The sequence below is a fragment of the Tachypleus tridentatus genome, chromosome 6 (genome assembly GCF_004210375.1).
Source record: "Tachypleus tridentatus isolate NWPU-2018 chromosome 6, ASM421037v1, whole genome shotgun sequence".
NCBI lineage: Eukaryota > Metazoa > Arthropoda > Merostomata > Xiphosura > Limulidae > Tachypleus > Tachypleus tridentatus.
Genome location: NC_134830.1, coordinates 75236897 through 75264338, shown reverse-complemented (window position 1 = coordinate 75264338; position 27442 = coordinate 75236897). Strand labels below are relative to the sequence as shown.

At 31.7% G+C, this 27442-nt stretch overlaps 1 protein-coding gene across 3 annotated transcripts; it reads right to left on the bottom strand.

The window, feature by feature from the left end:
* Positions 1–365: 365 nt before the first annotated feature.
* Positions 366–26698, bottom strand: TRAM (translocating chain-associated membrane protein 1). Of its 3 annotated transcripts, none has more exons than XM_076505566.1 (11): positions 26359–26698; positions 23346–23400; positions 22257–22375; positions 21585–21701; positions 17672–17730; positions 11082–11166; positions 8383–8453; positions 7375–7485; positions 2006–2152; positions 1484–1641; positions 366–576 (listed from the first exon to the last, which is right to left on the bottom strand). In XM_076505566.1, the coding sequence occupies exons 1-11, from the start codon at positions 26482–26484 to the stop codon at positions 458–460; spliced, it is 1167 nt and encodes a 388-aa protein (XP_076361681.1). In that variant the 5' UTR covers positions 26485–26698; the 3' UTR covers positions 366–457. The 3 variants fall into 3 exon arrangements, with proteins under 3 accessions (XP_076361681.1, XP_076361683.1, XP_076361682.1); XM_076505568.1 differs by lacking the exon at positions 26359–26698 and adding an exon at positions 26150–26221; XM_076505567.1 differs by lacking the exons at positions 23346–23400; positions 26359–26698 and adding an exon at positions 23063–23174.
* Between the last annotated feature and the right edge of the window lie 744 nt (positions 26699–27442).

Here is a 27442-nt window from a genome sequence, read left to right as displayed (position 1 = left end):
ATATGAACAACATCGACAAAAAGGCTGGAATGTATCTCTTCATTCAAAAGTTGAAAAACCGACGTAGAGGACTGGTGATTATTAGAAAGAAGTTAAGCTTTATATTTATGATTTTACTTTGTATTAAATAAATAAAGTGTTATTTATGACACTGACCAAAACATCTTTTGCACTCTTTTTTTTTTTTATGCTAAGTGCACTACTTGTATGACAAGCTTTCTAGACTGGCTGCAACGGAATGTAGGGGGATAAGACAAAAGGCTATAGTAATTAGTAGATATTTGAATAATAATGTATAAGCTGTGCAAGAAAGAGGCAATCTGAGCTCTCACTATTCAAAAGTACACAATAATGGAAGCACGACATTTATAGATACATTTATTTATTTTTTTTGTTGGTACACAGAAAGAACAAGCTTGTTCAAAATGTGAGATAATCTGTTCTTTCTGAAACAATTTCAGTTGTGTTTCAACTTAGAGCTGGGAGAAACAACCACATTACGAGATTTCAGATCTTTCTTGGTGTTCTGGTCAACTTCTGGTAGTTCATTTACTTCATCCTCGGAAGTTTTCTTAGCTGCATGTAAAAACCAAACAAGTTGCTCACTGCAAACTGTACTACTCATATTTAAAAACATTTAAGCCTTTTTTCAAAGATAAAAATGAGTAAATTTAAGATTCAAAATTAACATTTTAGAATAAGGATATATTCATAGAAAGATAAAAAAACAATAAAATAAGATTTTGAAATTGCATATCTATGAATTATCACAGAAGAATAATCATAAAAATATTTTTTTAAACAAATGCTATCATTTAAGAAAAACATAACAGGCCTAAAGATATTTAAATATTTCATTGCATGGTCGTTTGATATTACAGAACAAACTTTTGAAAACATTGTGTTTGTCACCATCATATGCTTTAAGAATCTATAATAAAACCTAACATTTGGATTTTAGTCTGACACTTTACAATGTTGTTGCTTGCAGTAAGTGTTTTACTTATTGAAGCAACAACTGATCAATAAAACAATATACAAAAATTGTGATTTAAAAGTTTCAATGGTAATAATAAAATTAGAAACATGGTGTGATTATGCAGAAATACCAGTGGTTAACTTGGAAGCTCTCTAACATGTTTGAAGGGTTATTAACATGGGTTTTCAAGTCATACAGGTAGTACTGAAACTTATAACCTCTTTTAACTCACTAAAATATGATATATTAATACAGAAATTAGACTGGAGGACAATTTGTAAAAATTCATTGAGAGAAGAATATTCATTAAATTCATTTTCTAAAAGCCAGGGTTTTATGAAAGAAAATTTCAATAAACAGTATCCAAGATGTTAGCACAGTTCTACAGAAAAAAGACTCACATCTGAATGATTTTCTTCTCCCTTCAGGACAAAGAAAAAATCAAGTTCAAATATTAAAAGAATATACAATAAACCATAACAGAGGGTTGCTAAGTTTCATTACCTTCCTCTTTCCTCTGTTTCTTTTCTTTCTTTCCTTGTGCTTTTTTCTTATTTATGGCAGTGGAAGCAGCTCGCTCCCTTATACGCTTCAAATGGAAATTGACAAAGTTCAGTACCATCCAGGCCTGTAGAAGACACATTCCAAGCAAGCAGTTGATTCTGTTTTGAGAATAAAATTTGCTTTACTGGTATGTCAAAAAAAGAAGAATGAGCTGAAGCTAATTCTTTAATTAATGTTGTTACACTATTTATAAAATATTCTAACTTTAGGTATTGTAATGTTGTAGTAAAATTTCCATATACAAGTACACGAAAAATACTTTACAAACTATATAAAAAAAAACAACACCAAAGATATGTTGTATCTCATAATCTATTTATAGTTTTTCAACAACAAAGAATAATTTGAAACAAAAAACTAAATAAAGGAAATTGTAATAGTAATTATCACTTAGTCAGGTAAATAAGGCCATGAAATACTTATTTAACTGTGAATTTACAAAAAAAAAAAAAAAAAAGTTACCTAATGACTGGAGTATTAAAGTTTCCATTTCTTATATCAATGATATTGGAAGTAGAAATCCCAGGTAACCCATACCAAAACATAAGCACAGTCAGGAGAACAGAACAGATTCTCAAAATGATAAAGCACACATTCCAAGTCATAAATCTGTAGGGAACAGACAAAATTTAATTAATGTTATGGCACTCAACAATGATTCAGCTACAGCACATACTCTATATAATCTCTTGTTTTACATACTAGCTTTTCAGGACTGGAAGATACAGTTTGTTATATTTTATCATAGATTCAGTCAATAAATCATTTTTCAACAACATAGTGTAAATTAAGGAAAATAAATCATAAAGAAGTTCTAACAAATAGTAAGATACAGGATTACATTGTACAAGCCCCCTTCTATTTTGGAAATGTAAACAAGAGGTTGTAATACTACTCCAAACACATGTTCATTATGCCATTCCTAGAACAAAGTGGTAAAAATGTTAGTAACCAAAATATATATAAAAGAATCACTCTCTTCATTCCCTGTAAAGATACTTAATATACAATATGTCCATGTTCTCTATAACATTTCATTCATTGAGTATTGAATATTTCACAAAATATATGTGGCATAAAATAATTTCACAGAACTAAAATATTCCAAGTGTATCAGTAGATACAATAATGTAGAATGCAGAGATGCCAACTATTTCAAGTGACTGAGCATAATGATTGTAGACAGAGTCCTTTCACAGTTTTAGTCCTTTGAGATTTTCCAGAAACAAGACAATCTGGTGAATGAGGCCTCTTTCCATCTTGTGAACGATCACATTGGTGTTTCTATGCCACTTAGAAAACAAGAAATACCCATCTACACAAGCGCTGATGATGTAACTATGGATTCCCCCTCGTATCTAGCATGGAGAAGCACCGCACTCAAACTATTGGTAGACGTCAGAGATACAAATATTTTTTATTATTTCAAGCACAAACATGATTATCACAAGTAGCCATTTGGACTATGTCTTTTATTTATTATCAAAATTTATTTGCATCTCACTAGAAATTTTCTTTTCACCACTTTCAACCCCTGGGGGAACAATTTATCACTATTGTATAGGCCTATATAATATATAATAGTTTGGGAGTTCCAACAAGTCATAATATTTCTGTATGAGTGTACAGCCATAATGTATACACCAAAATCGTAATGGTTGGCATCTCTGAGAATGCATAACTTGTGTTTCTACTGTCATCTGATATATGCACCTTTTTTACTCACATAAATGATTTAAAATTTTAACAGAAAGAACTGTAGTGTTTACAAGGTAATAAAATCACTAAAGGATTACACAAGCTAAACACATAGCAGGATCTCATCATCATATTCTTTGATGAAAAAAGTGAAAACTTCCCCATTTATAAACACTATAAACATCAGAAGAGTCACCTTTTAAGAGTAGTTTTGTAAAGTGAAATGTAACTACTGTATTGTCCCTAACTAATGCTTTATCTTTAGCCCAAAATCACTCACTAGGAAAAGACAACCAGTTGATGGTAGGGGAAGGTACAATCACAGGGATGAACTGTAATGTGAATTATTTACTTCAAAGCAACATCATCCTTCAGACAGGACTGCACAAAAGCTGAAGAGCAATATCATCCTCTGAGTCCTACTACATTGAAGTGTAAAAGATACACAACTTCACCCTCTAGAAGAATCACACAGAAGCTGGGCACAGCATCAACTTCTAGTAAGCATGGTGGTGGAACATGCTTATATTAAATATGTACTATATAATTTTCTAGATAGGACCACACAAAGGTGGAGTGCAGGATTAGAGGACTGAACATCATATCTACAAGCAGAACACCACCTTCCTACTCTGTAGTGAATGGACTTTTCTACAGTCGACTACCCCAACAGCTTGGAAAGTGGTATATACAAGAAGAATAAGCAGAAGCTAGTGACAAAATTCAGTGGAAACAGAGACAGTACAATGGATGACCACAAAAATTCTGACTGAAAAGCAGATCATCCATTATTTATGAAGTCAAAGGTACAGCAGAGGTGGACAGTTATCTTTTTCTGCTTTACCCATGGAAGTCTATGGGTTAGTACGGTCTGGAAGAGGTATATTTATGAAGCAAATATATCATAACAAAAACCTACTAACGATTTTGTAGAACACTTCATCTTAACAGTGTGCATTATTGGCCATGGAGTAAGAATTTTGGTCATACTTACTCAGTAATTACTGAAATTTGAAGGATGGTGGCAGATGCACCCTGACAAGGAAGAAACAGCCATCCAATGAAAATAGTGGGACATAAATGGATGAGGTGTAGTCTATATGTCTGACCAAAGAATTCCTCCAATGGATGATGGAGATACGATGCAAGAGAAAAGATAAGGTGTCTGATCTGATGAGAAGATACCACAAACAGACTTTGGGGAGACAGATGCAAAGAATCAGCTGACAAACACAACTTGTAAGAGGAGAAAAAGAAAGGCAATTTAGAGAGGAATGAAGCTAAGGAATGAAAAAGTGGGAATAAAAACCAGGAAAGGAAGCTGTGTGGGCAATGTAACAATAAGGAACATGTACAGTGAAATGGAGTATGAAACAAGTCTTACTAAATAGGTGAAAAATGAAACATGAGTACAAAGATTCAAGTGTAAGGAGTGTAAGTCAGTGAGAAACAGTACTGACACATTGATCACAAAACAACAATAGCGTGATATCTCTCTGTGATAGAAGAGTCTGCATGGGCTTGGATGGATGCTGGCTGGTAATAGGATTATGAAGTAACAGAAAAGACATCAACACAGGAGATAATGGGAACCTGGAAAGGAAATAAATGAAAAGTCCTAACAAAATTTAGATCACTCAAGAATTGGCAGTGAATTCCCCCCACATTGATACAAAAATTGGACAAATTTATCCTCCAAATTGACCAGAAACCACCTGATAATTACTGGAATTTGACATCAAGTCATAAGACAAAATGTCAAATGTTTTGTTTATGACAAGAACATGGGATCAGAAGGAGAAAAATAAACAACCAGAAATGAAAGGGTCAAATGTGATCTCACAGGTTTCAAAGACTCGGGAGTATCTTCAAAAAGAAATTGATAGAGAAAAGGAGCCATCTGTATGTCAAAAAGATAAGTGGAAGGGAGATGAACCTGTGACAAGACAACATCCTTCCCAAGAAGATCCCAACACTCAAGAAACCACATGTGAATAGATAGGATTACATAAGGAGGATAATCACACCAAAATATATGTAATCAGGGATAGGGTGTCCCTCTAACATCTCTTAGTGGATCAGTGAAGTGATTCAGAAAAAAGGTATGTAGTGGTCAAATATTGTAAGAGAGCTGTAAAAGTAAGATTAAGGTGGGAAAACTGGGCATAGGAGAAACAGGATTTTCAAGATCAGCCTGCCACTGGCAAAAGTAATTCCAACTACTGAGAGTCAAGAAAGAGGTGATCAACCTGAGAATAAGCCAAAGCATAATGATCAGAAGCCTATGGAGGATGAGGCATGTTAGCACCAGCCTTAAACTGAGAAACAAAATGCTCAGAATGAACCTTAAATGACAGAGGAAGGAGGGAAGACAAGGTACTCTACGAAAGCGTATCATATAAAAAGGATGGAAAATGATCATGTGATATCAGTGAAATAAATAAAATAAAACAAACCCAAGAAATGAGTTAGGTCTGACAGATTCCATAGGAGAAGCTTGGGAAGGCATGGCATAGTTAAGTGTAGGAAAAAAGGCAGTCAAAATTTTCCCCCTCATAAACAGGTTTGGATGACTGAGGGGGAACACAACAATTGTCGGGAAAAGGTTGATTCATATAAAGATAAGTCTCATGACGAACAATAGCCAAAAATTCATCAGCCAATAGATACCCCAAGACTTAAAGCCTGCGAAATAAAACTCGAATTAGAGGAGGAACTCGAATTATAACACAAACTTTAGAAACACCAAAAACTGTGATGAATTAAAAAAATGACATAAAAAATAAACAAAAATTATTGTGGCAAAGCACTAGAAACTGAGTGTAGCAAATGATTAATTAAAGTAAATAACTACTATACAAAAAAATAAACAAACGGGTGAAGAGTGCACAACTGAAAATGCCTTCAATAAACCACCATCTAACAAGTGACAGTTTGGTATTATTGACTCAAGAAAGTTAAACATGTCAAAAAGATACATCTCACTCTTACTGGGGGAGAACTGTTGCATAACAATTCACACGTAAGACACAGATACCCATGTCAATTGTGGAGTATGTGGGAGTTCATGACTTGTGGCATACAAAAACTGTGCATATAGAGGGCAGTATTGAAGAAGAATAACTATAGATGTGAGAGGATGTAAGGTACCATACTGGAAATATATAAAGTTCCAAAATTCTATAAAAAAACCTACTGCAAAAAAAGGATGTAGAAAATAGCTAAACACACTCATTGATTTTCAGATATATATTTTTGACATTGTTTTTGAAATATGTTAAGTTAAACAAGATATAATAAGAACTATTAAGAATTTTCCAAAATTTTCATTTTGGTGATCTTTTAAGTTATTTATATTTAAACTTACAACATTGTAATGAATTAAAGTCTACCAAGTACACACAATCAATTAAAAAAATCTTTTAATTTAAAAACTTAAAAAAGATGTTCTATATGTATTTTAACCAATTCTTCATAGCATTGCCCTTTTTTTTTTTAGAATAAACTGAATTATTAACTTTTGGAAAAATAATTTTCCATAATGTAAAAGTGACCATAGATATTACTTTAGTTATAGGTTTTCTCTGAATAAATGAACCACTATCTCTGGTTTATGGAGTTACGTTTTCTTAAATACTTACTGTCCTTTAGTTTTCTGAATATTTTAACACTCCAGAAGTTTGTTTACATGTGTAAAAAGAGATTTTAGGACTTAAGAAGATAAAGTAAATAGTTTCATTACAAACATACCCATCCATTGCAAGTGGAAGACAAAGAAAGAGCCCAAGGGACCTCAAGAGTACATGCCAGGTTTGGTAACAATCAAATTAGTAGTTTGTCCCTTTACAAATGGACACACACACAAACGTTTGTCAAATAATGATTTAGGTTCTTTTACTTTATTTACAAATAATTTTGATTCTCAATTTTTATTTAGTTTCACCTTTATTAATTAATGTTGAGACAGACAGTTGAGAAGTGACTAAGGTGATAAAAGTAGTTCCTATTCCTCTATTTCTTGTAATGTATTTACATACATAAAATAAAATTGGAATTGGATAAGCTGGAGAGTAAAATTTACTTTTTTGCATGTGTGTTTGTATGACTATTTTTGCATCTTTAGATAAACATACCCATATCTCGCAGCTTTACTTTTCTCAGCAAAGTAGAACAACCTAGCAATGTGGAAGACAGTTTCTCCAATGTAATGAAGCACAGAAAGACATACAGCAACACGAGTAAAGCTAGAAAAAAAAAGAGAAAACAAATATTTACAAAATCCATTTCAGTATGCAAAAGAACTAACAGTTGAAAAACAACATCATTAAATCCTATATGCATATTTTATTGCTGAAAATCCACTGAACACTTTATTAGACCAATTAAAATTATGAACAGTTCAGAGGTATCACTGTAAGATAAAAAAAAAAAAAAATTAGCAAAGTAGTTTAGTTTAGATAAGGTAAAACAATGAATAATAGTAATAATAATAAAAAATTTTTTTCAAGAGGTATGCTCCCTAGCAGTTTGTGTGCTTCATCATTGAATATAGTAATATAAGCTACATATTGACTGAGTTACAACTTGTATGGCAGGACTATTTGTTAGACATGGTTCAAAGGCAATAAAACTATAAAATGTATAGTTCTGAGCTTTAAGTCTTTTAGAATAAACAATTACAGTTTTTGTTACAATCTAAAATCATTTTAGAAAGAAAAAGTGGTAATTGAAATTGATTTTTATTTATGTGCACGAATTTTTAAAATTTTCAGATAAAGGAAAGTATTTTTAATTTTAACATGAAAATCACTTTGGATGCAGAGCAGTCAAAATTCTTACTCTTCATATTAATGGACAAACCTTTAGTAAAAACAATTAAAGAAATGGGGTACATAAAACTTGTAATGTTTAGCAAAAGCTTGTGAAAATTTATAGGTGTATGGTTTCATATTCATTACAAGGTGATGTAATATACAAAAACCCATAACAATATGGTGTTAAGCAAATTTAACGAAAAGAAATAGCATTCATTAGTATCACAATTCATAGAATGTTTCCACACAGTAAACCTTATAATCTGAACACCACAAATGACAATTTTTCTATGAGGCTGATGAATGAGAACATTCAGGTGCACTTACTTAAATATGTAAGCAGATGAGAAGAACACCAGGTACAGAGAAGCATAGGTTATTCTGTCTTTCATCTCCTCCTGAAAAACAACATAAATGCTTTTTGTTTTTTTTAATGTAATGTTTTCTTTGAACAAGTTAGAGAGAAAAGAAGAAGATAAATATTGTCTATCACCTATTCTCATACAAAATATAAACAAGGAAAATAAATTCTACTCTTTCATATCCCTCTAATCATAATAAATAATTAAGATTATACGTGTTTTCTCTTCTTAATTGTGGTATTAACAAGTAATTAATACTTAATGTAATACGTAATTCCAGACTGCAAGAATATGCAGCATGGCCAATAACACTAAAATAAAATGAATAACAGCAAAACTAACCAGACGAATTATCTGCTTAATTTTCAATCATAAAACTGAACATATGCCATGCTATTCCAATAGTAAACAAATATTGAAAGTAGAATTGTAGCATGCTTACATAGTAGTACTTATGGAGTAATTTTTTACATTCAAATACACTTTACAACATTCAGGTATGTTTTAAAAGTTGTCTCCAGCCATGGCAAACATATACAAAATATCTCATTAGTCCATACAAAAATTCCTACAGGTACACGTGTGTTAAATACACTGTTCTAATGTTAGTATTAATTAAAAAATATAACTGTATAACCAATAAAACAATGTAGAAAGAATTACTCTAAATGTGAATTATCTAAAATCTTCATAAACATTTGGAAAGCATCAGAAGTATGTTGCAAATAAAAAAAAACAACCTAATTTATATTGAAGTATTTTACTAAAGATTTTTGGGAATTTATAGAGTCAGTCTGACTCAGATTAGTCTGAATGCAAAATGACTTCATGTTAAGAATGAAAATATTTTTTTCATTTTAAAGTTTTCACATTTCATTTGCATATACTTAGAACCTCCTAATTGAATATTATGGGTCTTTCTTCAGTTAAAATTATACTATATTTGTTGTTTTCTCTATCCTAACACTGACTATAATGAAATCAGCAAGGTAGGGTAAAATGAAAAGTTAAAGAACACAAAGAAAATCTACATTATTATTATTATTTTTTTACTAAATTGACTGCATATTGTAACAGACAATAACAGTTTACTTCTGTTTTTATTGTTCTTTGTACTGTGTTTAACTACTAAACCCTGCTTAACAATCCTGTAAATCACCTGGTAAACATGTAATTTAACTTATGGTACACAAAGTATTCATGCTTAAAACATGCTTAAAAAAAACAAGAAATTCAGTTTTTACATGGAAGTCTTGTGCTTTCTGGAAATAAAGTCTTGATAAAAGTTAACCTTAATTTTTTGTAGGGTTTTTTTTAGTACTTTGCTGAATTTTATTTCAAATATGTAAATTATAACACAAAATAACAATACTAAAAGTGCATTAAAATAATTTCCTTATGTGGCTGATCTGAACTTGTTAATAGTAGGTTTGAATTTGTAGGTCAAATAATTCAAAAGTTGTTGTGAGAATAAGTTAGTCTTAACAAGTAAATTACATTTTTTTCTCTCTATTGGTTAGAAATAATGTAATAGAAAATTTCAGATAGAATCACTGATATTTTTTGAAAGGCAGTATGGGACAGGACGATGTGGCAAGTGGATTTGACTTTCTGATTCATATCCTTAGTTAACCAATATATATACTGTAAGTTTTAAATGATATTCAAATTGAAACATATGAATAAGGGGAAAAATATCTAGAATATCAATTTGGAGCAAAGAAATTTCATGGGTTACACAAAAGTAAAGATGAAGGATTTATTTAACATTTCCATCTCAAGTTTAGAAATTAGAATTACATAATATTAAAATTTAGATTATATCATACATTTTGCTGGCAAGTTTATTGATGTATAATTAAATTTTGAGCATAACTATATTAAAGGTTGTGACTTTCTTCCAGCCTTGTGTATTGTTAATGATTGGGAAGTTATTGTACCTAAAAGAGAATCTTAAAATTTATATAGAATGTTACCTATGAAAAAATAGATCACTATAAAGAAAAGGAATTTATACATGTGAATGAAATAAGTGTAAATGATGTACAGAAATTAAAGGATCAACTGGGGAGGTTATTTATGTGAACAGGAAATTTAATGGTAATTCTATATGTTTTAAAATATTATATCTCTAAAACCATTTGTATAGGAAAAACAAAGTATAAGAGTGAGAATAGATTTAATCAAATAACTTTTTGGAAATCCCGTAATTTAGTTATTTATTTGTCAGTCAACATTTTAATAAAATATATAAAATATAAATTTGTTGTAATAATAATAATAAAGTGGTATAATGATTTCATAAAGAAATTTAATATAACATTTGATAAATAATAATTAAAAGTACAGAATGCTAAAAGGAAAAAAAACAAAACAAACCAAAGTTGGTTTCTTTACAGAGGTTTATTCTGTACATGGGTTGTTTGCTACATGTGCATTATTTGATTTTTGTTGTTTTCAATTTAAGGTTTTATTATTTTTATATGCAAAAAAGATCTCTTATAATTTACCTAATTGATGGAATGATAAAAAGTTGTAAAGTATATAATAACAATGTCGATAAGGTGATACTGTTAAATTATATTTTTATGTTAATTAGGAAGATCAACCATTTTTTGTTTGTGAATATCAAAAAACAACATGTCAAGCCAAGCTAAACTATACCTTCTTGACTTTCTGGAAGTAGAGTTCAGGATAGCAATGCAACCAATAAGAAATCTGGATAATGAAATAGAACTTGAACATGAACCTGGAGAAAGGATGAAGCAAATGGGAGTACATATTCAGGTATATTGTCATTCAATACACAAACAACTTTAGAAACTATTTGATTTTTAACCAATTTTATATCTTCAACCATTTTCTTCCAATTTTTGCAGTCTACCACTTACAAGAAACTAGAGATTCTGTATCAAACATGTGTTTTAATAATTTGACCAAGTCTTTAGAGCAGTAACCTTAATACTTTTTTCAGTGCAACAGATATTTATTAACTGAAAACTAAACTCTTGGATCTACGTGTAAATCACTTTCCATTGAAAAAATACAGAGCATTTTCCTGCTATACAAACATTTAAATAAATATCAACCCTAAAATTATTGGTTTTTGTTCACCTATTACAGACATATGTAGATATACACAGAGCAATTTTATGTTTTTGCTATTACAGCACTCAGTATAAAGAACTGACCTAAACACTTTTTGTGAAGTATTTCATTTTTAAGTTGAAATCCTAATGACCTTGAGGAATAATTAGAAAAATTAATTGGAGTATTCAAGATACTTTTTTCTGCAAAATTTGATGTTATTAAGTATTATTAACTAATTATAAAACTCAAAGTTTTGAACAAACAAACAAGTTGTGGAATAACTAACTTTGAGAAGTGTGCTTAAAATAATGTGGCTCCATACAGACCCTACTGATAATTCTATGGTTAAATGTGTGCATGTGTGTGATTTTTCTACTTTCCACTTTTATTTGTCAATTATCTTAATATAAATTGAAGTTGAAATTTGTCATAACCTTTAAATCTATAAAAGCATAAAATACATCAACTAGCTTCTCACAGTGTGCTTCTTATTTCAAGGTTTAACTGAATTTCTCCAATTATACACATGTGCAAAATCTTTTCAACATGGCTCCACTGTTAATGAACACAAATATTTGACATTTAAAGTAATGACTCTTAAAAGGTATAGTTGACCAATGAGCTATGAGTTAACTTTCTTAACATAAATATTTCAAAAATAAAAAAAAACTGAATATTTTTAGATTTAAATGTATGAAATCCTGTTGATGTCATTTAAATACCACGCTTGTAGAAATCTAAATAAATTGTGAACTTTTTTTTCTAATTTTGTAGTACACATAACCTTAATCAAGGTCTGATTGATCATAGGTCTCTCTAGGTGACAGGTAGAGAAAACAAACAGTAATAGTACAACCCAAAGAAACATGGATGGCTATGGCCTCCAAGGATGTATCAAGTGAAAAAAAAACAGGGTGGGCACATGCTGATCAACCAACACTGCCACCCCACCGTCTGTCATTTTTGTATAAAGAGAACTACTGAAAGGTGACTGTATTGGCAGGTTTCAGAAATGTTTCCTGTAAGGAAAGACTTACAGGATGGTAGAAAGCAATCAGTGCTTTGATGCCATCCAGAATAGACGTACACCTCAACATTTTCCATTGCATCAAAGTGGCCATTTTTATTTATGTGAAGGTGAATTGGGTGGAGAACCCTTCTGTTTCTGACTATGTCTTCTTTTTATTGTTTTTATTCGAGGATGGTCTGTTGACCTCCATGGATACTGTCATGGGTCGATTGGGCAGGTCTTTGTTGTCCAAAGATCATTTCAAATGAATGTTTTGCATCTTGGAGTGGGAGAAGATATACCCAAGGAAATACCCATAACGAGAACCAAACTTAGTTGATCTTGGGGTTTGTTAGAATGTATGTTAGGGACAGAGATGGGTATTGGTATTGATTCATTAACTTTTTTTTAACCATGGAGGTGAAAAGATTCTTCATTTGGTTTCAGATTGATCATTTTGGAGGCACAGAGAGATCTGTCTGCACTCCCACTGTCATAGCAGAATGAAGTACAGCAACATACATCCAAGATGAAGTGGTGGACAGCAACTTTCAAGCCTCAGGGTAAGTAATGTTTTGAATCCTTCTTCTTTCAACCATTTAGAGCAAGAACAAAAGTAGGATGGGTGAAAGCCACTGCAGTTGATGCAATAAGGAACCATTTCACACTCATAGGCATCTTAGTCCTTTCCACCTCAACAAGCACGTCAAGAAATCACATATGACATGACGTCTTCGAGTGACTGAACTGCTGACACTGGAAACATCTGAGAAGGTTTGGAATGTATGGCCATACCTTGCAATTAAGATAACCTGCCTTGATGGTGGCAGGTAGATGCAGTGATCTAAATGTTAGAATGAGGAGATTAATCGGAATCATAATTCCATCTTTGCAAGTGAAGATATGCCTCACTGCATAAACTCCTTGAGTGAAGAAACCAGTAAAAAACCTCTGACTCTTCAAATCCCTCTCAACAATAAGTCCTTGTGATGAATTCAAAGTAGGATGAGGTTTAACCTCAATTGGTATATACCCAATTGTCTTTGAATGCAAGAGGAGTTCAAGGTGTTGAGATGTGGATGTTTCTGCCAAGTTGTCACCAGAGTGAAGCTCCTTTACTGACTTTGGAAAGCTACCAAGTCCTTCTAGTCCATTCTAAATGAACAAGGGAGATATCTGTCATAAAGGGTTGTCTGAAAGAGAATGTAGCATAAAAAAATGAGGTACAGATGTTACAAATGTTGAAGATTGCAGCTCAGAATCTTGCAGATGTGGTCGTATACCTATGGACTGTTTTTTTCACTATTTTATTTAAGATTTTATTTGGAGGATCCATAATAAAAATGAATATTTCTGTGCCCATTAACCCCACCCACTATGGAGCCCTACAAGGTGACTCACTACAATGCCAAACAACAACACTGGAACTGCACCAGGGTTTTCTGAGCACTACACCCAAACAACAGCATCAGATACAATGTCCACAACACCTGTTGAGAACATCCAATACTGGTACTTGGTTGACTTTAGCCCAAGTGGACCAGCTGATTGACCCTACAGGGGTCACCCCAAGACTGCCCATCTACAAGAATTCAAGTCCAATGTGATGTGTTAGGGTTGGGCCCCTCAACCACCAGGATCCTCTTTTTACTTTCACAGGTCACCACGCACAACAAACACATAGGTGGATGTTTAGATCCCAGACGAGGTAAACTGAAAGAACAGAACCTTTCCTGAGAGGTCCCTCACCATATACAGGAATCCACACTGAGGGGCAGCTGAAGGATGAAGGGAATGAAATGGCAGCTAACCTTAGAAGTTAGATCTCCTTGCTAGGAACCAGACAAAAGCAAGATGAGAAGATGAAGAATGTGAAGTGTGAAAGACAGAACTGGCAATAGTGGTTGATGAAGGAAGTTATGGAATAAGGGAAGAGAGAAGGAGAAAACAATTGTAAGTGGATACTACCTGAAGAAGTTATTGTATAGAAGAATAATGACAGGGAATGTATGTACCAAATTGTGGGTGAAGCTATGGCCAAAATTTGAGGATGGGGAACAGAGGATTGAAAGAGAGGTAACTGGTACCTAAGAGAAGTGGTAAATGCAAAGATATAAGGGGTATCCTACTGATTACAAAGCCACAAATAAAGAAGAAGAAGTGATTACATGTTGGGTAAACCATGTTTGGTTGGGAAAAACGATCTGCCACAGGGTCAAAAGCACCTGGAATACAACATACCTTCAAATAAATTGAGATCATGGGCCCAAAAAAGAGGATCTAAGGTGAGAAATGCAGGAACCTCAACTGGGTGCACATTTGTGATAAATATGAACCACCTGTGTTGAATTACTGGAGCGGATCATCACCAACCCATACCTGAAAGACAACATCCCGAATAGCAATAGAATCTCGTGAGTAGAATGTGAGGCATGAATGTACTAAGTAAGATGTGACAGGTCAGTGACCAGCCTTTCCTGATCATTTTGGGAACACTAAACTGGCAAAATTAAAACCTCAAGAACTGCATGAGGTAGATTCTATAGCCTGTTAGGTTAGAAAAATTTCAACCATTACAGAAAGATGCTGGTGCAACCAAGAATTCTGAGAAGGAAGAAAGAAACAGGTTCACTGGATAAGGGAGAAGGAGTGAGTGTGGGATGATGAAACCTTTTTAGAATAGTGTGTGAATCTAAACACTGGACATTAAAGGGCTTCACTTATGCACAAAAGCTATCAGATGAATTGCAATGAGGCCATCATATGAACTCCCAATGGGTAGCCACAGGAACTGTTGTTTTCATATCATGCATCATGAAAAACAGTGAACTGTGGCACTGTGGGAGGAAGGAACAGGCAAGCTCAGAGAAGGGGAGGTTCAGGAAGAATTTGGTGCCATGCTCAGCTATAAGAGGGACAATGGGCTACCAGAAAAAAAAATGGTGGACTGTTGGATAGAAGCAACCCTCAAGTCCAAAGACTCTGAAATCATGTCAATCATGTAATGTCACAACAAACAAGGCTATATAAAGGTCTCATAGATAAGAAACCAGGAGAACATGTCTGTAAAAATAATGTACTATGACCTAAAAGGTCCTAACAAAAAATAAACTATGCTAGAAGGCACACATTAAAAAACAATAGGGGGACCTGGAAGTGAGAAGATATCTCTAGAATAAAACCTATGAATCCCATGAGGAAACTGAGAGGATTTGAATCAAGGAGAGGTACAACAACAAAATCAACATGGTAAAACAAAGATGGGAAATGGCCAGGATCAAAAGACAAAGGAGGAAAATAAAGGTTGTTCACACAATGCTCAATCTCCCCATAAATAAGTGTTGATAAAACCCCCGATGGGTTACCTTTACCTGTGGCACGAAGTATGGGTTCAGACAAATTTTATGTACTTGAAGTGGTAACATGAACTTTGGAATGCTTACTGATGATTGCACTTAACCCCCATTTTTTTTATACTAATGGCAGTAATGCACTAAATTTTTATTTAATTAAACAATGCACCAAAGAACACAGAATAACAACATGCAAAAACAATTTCCCTTAACTATCCAAGTTTTTTCTGGCTTTCTAACTATGTGACAAAAGCAGTTACAAATTCATCTAAGCTGGTAGTTAGTTATCTTTCCCATGGAAACAAAGCTTGTACTAAAAGAGAAATTGACAATTTGCTATTAAGAACACAATGTAATATAATGTCATTTGAAAGATGAAAACCTTGACCTTTTATTCGTTATACATAGTATAGAATTAAATGTAAGATAGAACTATTAACAAATCCTGAAAAACAGGATTGTGGCAAGAGGGATCTAATTTTCTATTTATGGCTCTACAATGAAGGCTATAAAAATTATGGTTCGTCTGATCAGTAACAATTTTGAAGTGAATAATTTATGTTAAACCTAGATCAGTTTTATGCAAATAATTCACCAGATAATAAAATGCATATGATCAGCTTATGTTATATGGAATGATCTCACAAAATGTGGTCTTAACCGTTACTTGGAAATGAGTTTTACGTTGCTTATAAAACGTGGTTAGACCTCAAAGAAAATACCTTGAGATTTCACTCACGTGGAGAGCAAACAGATGACCAATTACAACAGATTGTTGTAAATCAGATAAAAGTGATCTCAAAATATTGTTAACAGAACATAAACAGCATCCAATCTAATGGTACCATTGTTCATATATCTGGACAAGGCAGACTATCATTTACAACAAAAGCAGATGATCCATTTGTGAATGTTGATTTCATGGAATGAATCAAGTGTTTACAGCAGTAATTATATGACACATCAGTGCATAAACAATTTCAAACATACTTGACAAGATCAGCTGTTACTCCAGATACCCAAAGATGTGCTTTCTGGTCACAGAAAGCATTAAACATATTACTCTTATTAATACAACAACATCCAGTGAACCAATAACATGTGGAGTAATATTTATTAAAAAAAGTCAGGCTTCAATGCATAGCTATATAACATGTGAATAACAATTTAGAACCTAGAACCAGACCTAACATCATTTGTAAATGAGAATGTAACATACTATAGTGGTATTAAATGGAGTAAGTACTGATAAATAAACAGTCAAAAACATTTTATGCTGTCACACACTGGTGCAATAGGTTCCAAATTCAGCCTACTAAGTAATACATTTTCTTTTACAGTGTCAAATCATTTAGTATATTTTCTGACAGGAGAAGAACTAAATGGGTGAAGTGGTTTATTAAAGAAACATCAGATATATGTGAACACGATGAGTAATCAGATGGCTGTTTTGGATAAAATTAAACTACAATGCTTTCTTTGCTACATCCTAGCTAAAATATTATAAATACAGTTATCGTTTAAATTGATATAAAAATATTAAAAGTAGGACAACAATAATCATGGTTCAGCATCTTGAAGAAATTTTAATATTCCTGAGAGCTTTTATCAAAGGAAAGTTTGGGTTAAAAACATACTTTCTCTCTTTACTATAAGAAAAAAAAAAAAAAAAAATTGATGTCACTTATGAATTGTGAAATATAACCGTACAGTAATCATGCCTGTAACAGACATAGACTTTGCAATAATTAACATTTTATAAACCCTAAATTCAAAACTATTATAATTTAGTTTTTACTTACGTCATATGAGTGTGAGGGTAATCCACCCACAGTCTAGAGACGTCAAAGACATATCTCTCCTATTGAAACATGTATATATCCAATTAAAGATATTTGATACAGAAAAACTACAAAATGTACATAACCAAATCAGCTGCCTGACTTCAATGAGTAGTACCTTTTTATTCTTAATATTGGGAGTTGGTCATACAAACATTAGTTGCTGTTTTGGTTTTCACCATATCTAGCAAACAAAGAAAGTGCTAAAATTGCCTTTCAATAGTAACATAGTATTATAGCTATTCAAAATTACAGCCTTTTACTCTTATTGGTACAAACCCTTGGAGATGTATCTTCATCTGAAAAATTAGCCCCTTCCTTTATGTCACATTTGGAAAGTCCACTATCTGTTGCAAAGTAGTGTACCTAAAAATCACCTGTTGTCAATGCTAAGCTAGTGATTAAAAACTGGGAAAATGTCCAAACATCATGCTTACTTGAACCTCAGTTGCAAATGCTAAGTTAGAAGGTGCAATGCTTGTAAAAAGTGCAAACTTTGTAGATGCAGTCTTGATGGAGTTCCCATTGAAGTTAAAGCAATTTTCTGCAAACATTAGGAACAATTTAAAAGAGGCCAAGAAAACTGTGTAGAAGAAAGAATATATTACTATATTATTCTCATTGTTACCACTTTCATTCTCTAAAATTGTTAAGTGATTGATATATTTAGATATTGTTGATCAGTTTTCCATCAAGTTGTAAAAAATAGTTAAAGAAAATTTATTGTTGTTTCTACTTTTGCTCAGTAGCATTCCATTTTGACCTTTATTTTTATGTAAGAATAGTTTTCAATATGTTCACTGTTGGCATGTGAAACTTTTCATCAATGCCAAAATTTTTTGGAAGTTTCATTGCATTTTTTAAAGCAGGAGACCAAACCATAAATATCAGTACTTGTTTTAATGAATTTTTCTCTTGTTCAAAAATGCTACAAAAACACAGCAATTTGTTTATGACTAACAATTTTAAGGTTCATAGGAACATATGTTGGATAATAAGGAGTTAATATGCAGTTAAAGATAATATAATAAATCATTCATTTACCTATATATGCATGCTTGGTTTAAATTATAACTTGCTCAATATCAATAGAATGTATTCAAAGAGAAATATCAGAAAAACCAACCTAAAAATCAGTGATGTTTGTAAATAATCTAGGTATTTAATTATCACGTGTAATTAAACGAAAACATTTATAGTTTTGTTAAAAAAAACAACAAGATTTGTACATACAAGTGAATCAAATGCTTGACTGTTATACAATTAGACTAATTACCATACATTATTTCCCTCACCATCCTTAAAGACAGAGAGAAAACTAACACACATCAGGCAGTTATTTTTGTTTTATTCCAAAATATTTAAAAAAAAGCTAAACAAGACATAAGAAAAATCTACAATAAAATACACAAAAACTATTGATTTTAATTAAGCTTACAAATGCTTAGTAAGATGAAATAATTTGCCAGTAGCATATTAATCTATTCAGTATGTCATTATAAACCTTGAGAAAATCAATAAACAATCTAAACATGCAACATTTCTTAGTGAAATCTTTTTGTAGATACTGAAAGTACAATGTTTACATGTCTAACAACACAGGCTTGTGAATTTGAACTTCATAAAGTTGTTGTAGTTTTAATAATGTTTTCTTTCCATAATTTAGCTCTGCAGAGTTTGAAGATAGTATTCATTTTTTTCCTGTATGTAAGATTTTTCCAAATCAGGAAGAAAAACTTTGGTCAAATTATTTTGCAATAATGAACATTTTTTATTGTTATGCTTGTTAACAAAAATATAAAAAAAGAAAAGTGAAGAACACTGATGTCAAACAAATATGAATCAACATTCATTTATTTTTGTTTGTGAAATCTATGCCTTTTAGTCTCAAAATTACAAGTTGTGGTCTTTTCTTGAGCATTGCACCTAGAACATCTCATTTTAATGACTGGCAGTAATCAGTCATCATGCTTATGTTCCACCTTTTTTGATACCTTCTCTACATTTACCTGATGTCTTGATGGAATCTTTCCTCTTGTTCTTTGTTGATGGCACTGAGATTTTTAGGGAAACTATCACTACAGGGGTATAAGAAATAACCTTTCATGCTAATATTACAATCCAACTCTTTGAATTTATTGGGTACATTATTGACAATATTTTTGTTATTTGGGTCCTTGTTGTTTCCCAAAAATTTGTCAATAATATTTTAAAGGAAATCCATGCTTCTTTTTTAATTTTTCCTCATTAGCCTTTTGAACTGTTCATCTGAAGTCAGCTTCTTAATCTGAGGATTAACAAAAAAATTTCCTTCTTGAAATTTTGCTTCTGAAGAACTGGAAATTGCCCACATAAATACTTGAAACAGTCATCATCTTTGTCTAAGGCCTTTACAAACTGCTTCAACCAGTCCAGTTTTGTGTACAATGGAGGTAATTGGACTTTCTTTGTGTTAAGCATTGAATGTAAAATTTGGTCAACACAAAGAAAGCATGAGATCAGCACTAGATAAAGAAGCAGTGGTCACATAGAATCTACCTGATCTCACTCTCTACTGTTTCATTCACCTTAAAATGGAAACTTTGTATAACTGTACTGTTCATCCAACAACATACAAAATACTTTGATATTCTTTGTATTTGACCTTATTAAAAGGTTTGACATTTTTCTATGTTACCTTCAAGTGAACCAAATGAACAATCACCACTTACTTGTATCACAGGCTTCAGGTTATAGCATTGGTATTAACAGAGCAATATTTTTGCAATAACCTAGTGAACCTTCTTGTTAAAAGTATGAATATAAACTCTTTCTTATCATCTCTGTACTAGTAAAATGATGTCCCTGGAGAAAGTAAGATCTTAGCCCAAAGTCTAGACCCCAAAATCTCTGAAGAATCCTTTGGAAGGCCCAAATCTATAATGAAATTACTAAGTTTACCTTGTGTAAAAAAGCTGTGGTTCACCAGATATTTTTAGTTGAAAACAATCCTTGTCATCATTTCTATTGATATCAGATTCAAAGCGGATAAAACTGTATCAAGAGTCTCCAGTGGAGTAGGCAGAGATACATCAGATCCATGAGCAACAGGTCTTATATCAGAATGAAGATTTGAATAAGATATTTCTTTTGAATTTCGAGTGTTGTAATCTTGCACATGAACAAAATAGCAATCATCTCTACTGCTTCTAGGCTCATGCTAGACAACTAAAATTCCAAAAGGCAATGACTTTTTCTTATCTTTAATCCATTGTTTCAATAATTCCACATGAACGGTACAGACTTTCTCTTGAGCACATGATCTATTTCTGTCACTAAGTTTCATTCCAAAATATTACTAACACTTTTTTGTAGAATTCTGTAATGTTCTGCCTTTGTTTCTTTGCAACAAATTTACCATAAATATAACTGAATATGTTTGGGTCATTTACACAAACATCTTGTTGCCATAGCATCAAATAAATAATATGGAAAAAAAAAACAAAATGTCAAAGTGAATACACAAACATATACTATCCAGATATAAGATGCCATGCACTCTGTTATTGTTTTATATTAACATTGTGTTTCTCATGGGTTCGAGAAAGATCAATAAGATTTTAACATTGCAGTTTGCTAGAGAAATCTATAACCGGTGATTGTCAGCATTTTGAACATAACAAAATGTGATCCCATTTCAATGAAAATGATTCATTTGTGTAATGTAAATGTACATATGATGTTTTGTGAAAAACCTGTATGTGGTGGGAAGAAATGGATATCATTTTTGAATTTAGTGCACAGAAATTACTCTAGAATATGTAAACATTTTGAGACAATAAATCTATTGTAGGCCTGCGTAATGTGCTTTCTATACAAAGAACATAAGGCATACCTTTAAGATAATATCTCCTCCCCAAACTAAAGAAACCAAATAGAAGAGGAGCAACTGCCCAGATTCATTGAACTTGCTATGCTTCAGTTTAGAGAGATGCATCTTTCTATTCAATTTCTAAATGAAAAACACAACATAAAAACTGATAAAGCAATACATGTGAAATAAAAATAACTATACTTTCTGAAAATGTAACAGTATATTTGTTACTTATTAAGGGTTTAAAAATATTGTAATTTTGAAAGTTACCTTTACTAGCTTTTAACACCCAGATCAAATTGCTCAGATTGCTCAGTGATCAGATATGCAGACAGAACTGTCAAAATAACTTTGTGCCACATGCTAGAATTTCTTAAGATTTATCTAGATAAAATATTACATGTTCATGCTACTGGTATAGTCTTTTGTGTATTATTTATGAATTTTCTTTCCTTTATTTTCTTTTACAATATCTTCATATTAAATAACCTACTTATTAGCTAAATTGGCACAACTTATAACTTAAAAATAAATTGGAAAGTTGGAAAAAATGGTGCAAGTAAAAGAAACCATAGAAAGTGGAGAAAACTTTTCTTTGAATTCAAAATTAGTAACAACTGATACAAAATTGCTTAAATATACATACATCCAATTTACACATTTAAGCTGTTTTTGATTTAAACTAATACTTACATCCAAAACATATTCTTGAACAATGGCATGCATAACAATGGCAATCAGAAAGTAGAAGAATACAACACACAAATCTTTTGTTCCATAGGTGAAGTAGACAATATCTGTTGGACTGGTAGCTAAAAAAAATAAAAAATAAAAAGATCAGTTTGGGACAAACTATGCAATTTACATAAGATGCTTTTATTTGTAACATTATATGTAATGTTACAAGAGTTTTTAATAGATGAACTATGGACTAATTCTGATAAAAAGTGCAATGGCTATGTAATTTTTAATGTGATTTATCACCCCTCTCCCTTTATCTCATGTATGTATAAGGAAAATATTCAACTACTGTCAGAAAGATAGCCCCATACATCATTAAATCAAAAATTATGGCCCATAAGCTATATTTACTATAAAAATATCTATATTAAATATCACACACCTTTCAATTAAATGTGATACTGATTATATATATATTTCACTATAACTAGTTTATAGTTTTATTTTAAAAACAATCAAAACCAAAGATCTGTTTTAACTCTGCTTAAGGATCAAATAATATCATGGTAGAAGAAATGTTTTTTTTTTCAAAAAAATAAACTATAAAGTTTCATTGAAAGTTATTAAACTTATGTTAAGTAGAAGTACTGAATTAAAAGAAAGTGTATGATATTAAAATTATTATTTGCACAAAATAATTTTTAAATCATTAAATTGTATTAGATGAAATATTACTGTGGCATTTCTGAATTTAAATTAGCAAAAACACTAATATTAAAAACCAATTTTATTAAAATGGAGAAAATTATAAAGTTTACCTTTGTATTTTTGGAAACTCGGAAGTGTAATGTCGGGAAATCTATATGACAATACAGATAGGGATGATCCTTTCATGTTATTACAAGATGCACGCATGCCACTATAAATCTAATACAGGTTTTAACTAATTTTGTCATGTTCTGATAAATGTTACTTGTTTACAATAACTTGTATATATCTTCAAGCATGTTTAAATACACAGTTATAATCCCAAGAGTTTGTTTCTGTAATACATAATAAATGTAGAACTTATATAATTGGCTTACTATAAAATAGAATTACCTTCTGTTACATTATGATGCATGGCAACAAAAAAGGAAGCAATAGGAGCAGTTGCCTGTAGAAAATGAAAAGCATTTTGGAAAAATGAAAACCATTTTGATAACAATGTTTCAACAAAACATGACAATATATATCTCAAGATGTTAAATACCAGCAGTGATTTAACTTATGATCTGTAGTTTCTAATTTTTAAAACATCCACTGTCATCACTAATAAAAGCTTTTAACTATATATGCTTGCATAATTAATCCTTAATGACTTCATAGCAACTACCATTATTCTAAAGATTAACAAATTCAAGTTACTTAATTTTACATTAAAAAATAAGATTTTTAATCTTATAGTGAAAAATATGCATAATAATAATAATACACAATATAATATGGAGAAATATATTAAAATGTTGTTTATCTGTGCATATATAAATTTTTGTATATATAAAGAGTTGCAATTATTTTAGTATACTGCTTTCATTGGTTGTTTCAAGGAAATGATAACCATAATGGATTAAACTATTTGATCTTTAATTTATGTAAGAAAATAAGTTGCATGGCTAACAAGGTGCTTGTAAGACTTTAAATCATTCTATTAAGTGTAACTATAGAGAAGAAAATACAAGATGCTGGAAACTGTTTTTATACATTTTGATTTTAGTGATACAGATTTTGGATACTTAGATGCATATGTTACATGAAGTTACCTTTTCACTTGGGATGATTAATTTGTTGCAAAAAAGTTACATTCAAATCTGTAGTTTCAAATGGGTGGTCAGGCAATACTGATGTACTAACTACAGTCTTTTATTGTACATTATTTCTTATTACACTGAATAGGATTGAAATAGTAAAAATTCATAACTTTGAGCACACTACTTTCATACCTTCTTATTAAAGAGAAATGAAAGAGGTGATATAGACTTGCCTGTAGGTTCAATAATGGCTTTGTTGGTTTTAAGTGTTCTTAAAGAAATATATGTAGTCAACTTTTACAGCCGTGTTTAATAAGAAGACTTGTGGATTTAAATATAAACATTTATATCTTATAATTACTTTCTACATTCACATTATTTTCTCTGACATAATTATCACAGGTTTCACATTCTGTTCTATTCAAATATCTTTTACATAAATACAAGTAATTTAAAAATTAGTACACACAATATTCGGACATCTTTACACGAATATCATGAATTTTCAAGCAGTGTAACAAAACTGTTACATAATGAATTCCAAATATTTTATATAACTAGAGATATATTTGTCTTATATTCAATAAATTATTTGAAGTTATTGTAGGACTACTTTTCTGACCTAATATATGCAGCACACTTTTTTTACAGTGTTTACAAATTATGTGTATAATGATATTAAGTTTGTTAATATTTATTAATGAAAATTTTTTTATTTATTTGAATTTCATGCACAGTTACATGATGACTATCCATGCTAGCCATCCCTAATTTTGAAGTGTAAGACTAGAGAGAAGGTAGCTAGTCATCACCACCAACTCTTGGGCTACTTTTTAACCAACCAGTAGTGGGAATGACATCACATTATAAAACACTTTGTAGCAGAAGCAGTAAGCATGCCTGGTGGACAAAAATTCAAAAACGCAACCCTTAGATTATAAGTCGAGTACTCTAACCACCTGGCCATGCCAGGCCTATTTATTAATGGAATGTGCATGGAGTTAGTCCATTGGCCCAAATCCTCATTAAATATCAATGTTAACTATAAATACAAATTTATAAAGTGCAACTTCATGAAATGCAGAAAGCTTTTAGACAACACTTGCCAACAGTAAAAGCTTGTTATACACAAAAACATATAATGTGTTACTGAATGTTTTGTATTAGAGATATGTCTGTGAAATCCCAAAGGCAGTCTGACTCAGACTATGATATGTCAGAGTGCAATGTGATGTTCATGTGAAGAATAAAAACACTCTTGTTGAGCATACAGTTTGCAAATTTATTTACGATAACCTTAGCCTACTACATGAATATGTAAATTGTTTCTCAGTATCCTTGTATACTGTATCTAGTATTTTCTGTACTCTAACATGACTGTTGCAAAACAAGCAAAGTTTATAATACAGCAGGCTGATAACTTTGATGTCAACTTCATATAACTTTGAATGACTGTGTACAAGGTTAAGGCATGTAAAGTTATGTACATAGAGTTAAAGCCTTAATTACAGAATTAGGAATAAGGTCTCCCAACAAGCAAGCTCATTTAGAGATGAGAAACACACTAAATTAAAGAAGAAAATACAACAAACTGAACAAAAGTATATAATACCTGAATAGTTAGAATGTATTAATTCATTATCAATCATGTATCCTCACTGTGAATAGCATCTTGCAATATTTGGCTAACATAGGAAATTTAGATTTTAAAAACAAGTACTTCCTTACAGAGAGAAAGTAAAATTGTAAAAGGCTAAATTTCTATGAATTTTAGCATATAAGTTTGTCACATATGCAAATAATAATGAACTCTAACTCAGTTAAATATTATGTTAACTTTCATTGACAATTAGATATATCACAAGCCAAATCCAAGCAATTTTATCAAATTATATACCACTTTAAGATTCTGTAGAGCATTTCTACAACATGATTCAACATTTATACAGAAACGTGTCACACAACATATGGTTACAATTATAAAGCTGTTTTGTAACTGGATCCAGAAACAAGTTTGACTATTTTACTTTCCTATATATATTTATTATTAAAGTTTGTGAAAGGAACTCGTTAGTTAAACATCTCAATGCTAAACAGTAATAAAGAAAGCAACACCTTTTAGTTATTTCGTAGACATAAAACTGATGATGGTGTATCACGTACTACTTGCTTACTCACAAAGTCAATTTGTGGCAGTGCTGCACACAAGAAAATTAATTTTACAATTACATTTTAATTGTTAAGAGTAGAAATAACACACATAAGTCAAAAGTTTATTTAAAATCAGTTAAAAACAACTGATCAAAGTCATACAAAAATCTCACCTGGAAAAGTAGCCCAATTACAAAAACCATAGCAACGCATGAGATAATGTCAGCATGGTTTTGAATAACAAATTCATGACTTAATATTGGTGGATTTTTGGAGGACGTACGACGCTTGACTACCATTTTCCCAGTGGTTGATAGAAAATTGAGTAAGAAACAATAAAACTGTAGATAACAGAATTAGCTAAAGACAGATAGAAATATATTAAATCTTAGAATTTATACGGTTCAATCAAATAACAACGTACACAACACTCCTACCACAGCCTTCTAGAGTATAACAAATACTTGCTGATGTGGAGATATCCACAAAACACCGTGGCAGCAGATTCGCATTAAACTAAACTCTTAACTGTTATTGGTTGAAAATGATGTACATATATTTACCATTATCAATAACACTTTTAAAGAGTATGATTCCTCTACTCTGAGATTTCGTTCTACATCAGTTGAAAATGATGATTTAATTCAAATACAAAATTCAAGTAATTTAGCATAATATATATTTTTTGTCAAAATTGCCCTACTTTATGCTCAATATATGCAGTGGCGTAGCTAGGGGGGTACATCTGTCCCCAGGCGCAGCATCGGAGGTGGGGGAGGGCGCTAAATTGATGTTACATAATTAGGAATTATGGCTTACATTTTGTTACAAGGGGGCGCGAAAACTGATTTTGTCCCCAGGCGCTGAAAATCCTAGCTACGCCACTGAATATATACTCTTCAAAGTAAGAAACGCAAAAGGCAAAATATGAGACAAATTGCTAACAAGTTTATTCCGGGTAGTTCTGTATGACATGTGTGAAACTTTGCACTTTCACTGCTGAACATCCAAAGTCTGCAAAGGCGAAGTCCACGCTCACTAGGTGAAGTTTAACGTCACTCAACGTCAGTAACGAGTATGCCACCCGCGAGCATCAATAACTGCTTGGCATCTCCTGCCCCTGGAAGCGATGAGATGACGAATCACATCCTGTGGAATGGCTGTCCACTCAGCCTGCAAAGCTGCTGCAAGCTGAGGTAGAGTCTGCGGTTGAGGTTGTCGCCGTCGCAGACGTCGGCCCAACTCGTCCCAAAGATG

Coding starts and splice junctions, on each gene's coding strand:
- TRAM (XM_076505566.1), bottom strand. CDS start 26,484: ATGGTAGTCAAGCGTCGTACGTCCTCCAAAAATCCACCAATATTAAGT. Junction 7,486..8,382: donor TCATCTGCTTACATATTTAA/GTAAGTGCACCT, acceptor TTTTTTTTCTAG/CTTTACTCGTGTTGCTGTAT. Junction 1,642..2,005: donor TTTAATACTCCAGTCATTAG/GTAACTTTTTTT, acceptor TTCTCAAAACAG/AATCAACTGCTTGCTTGGAA.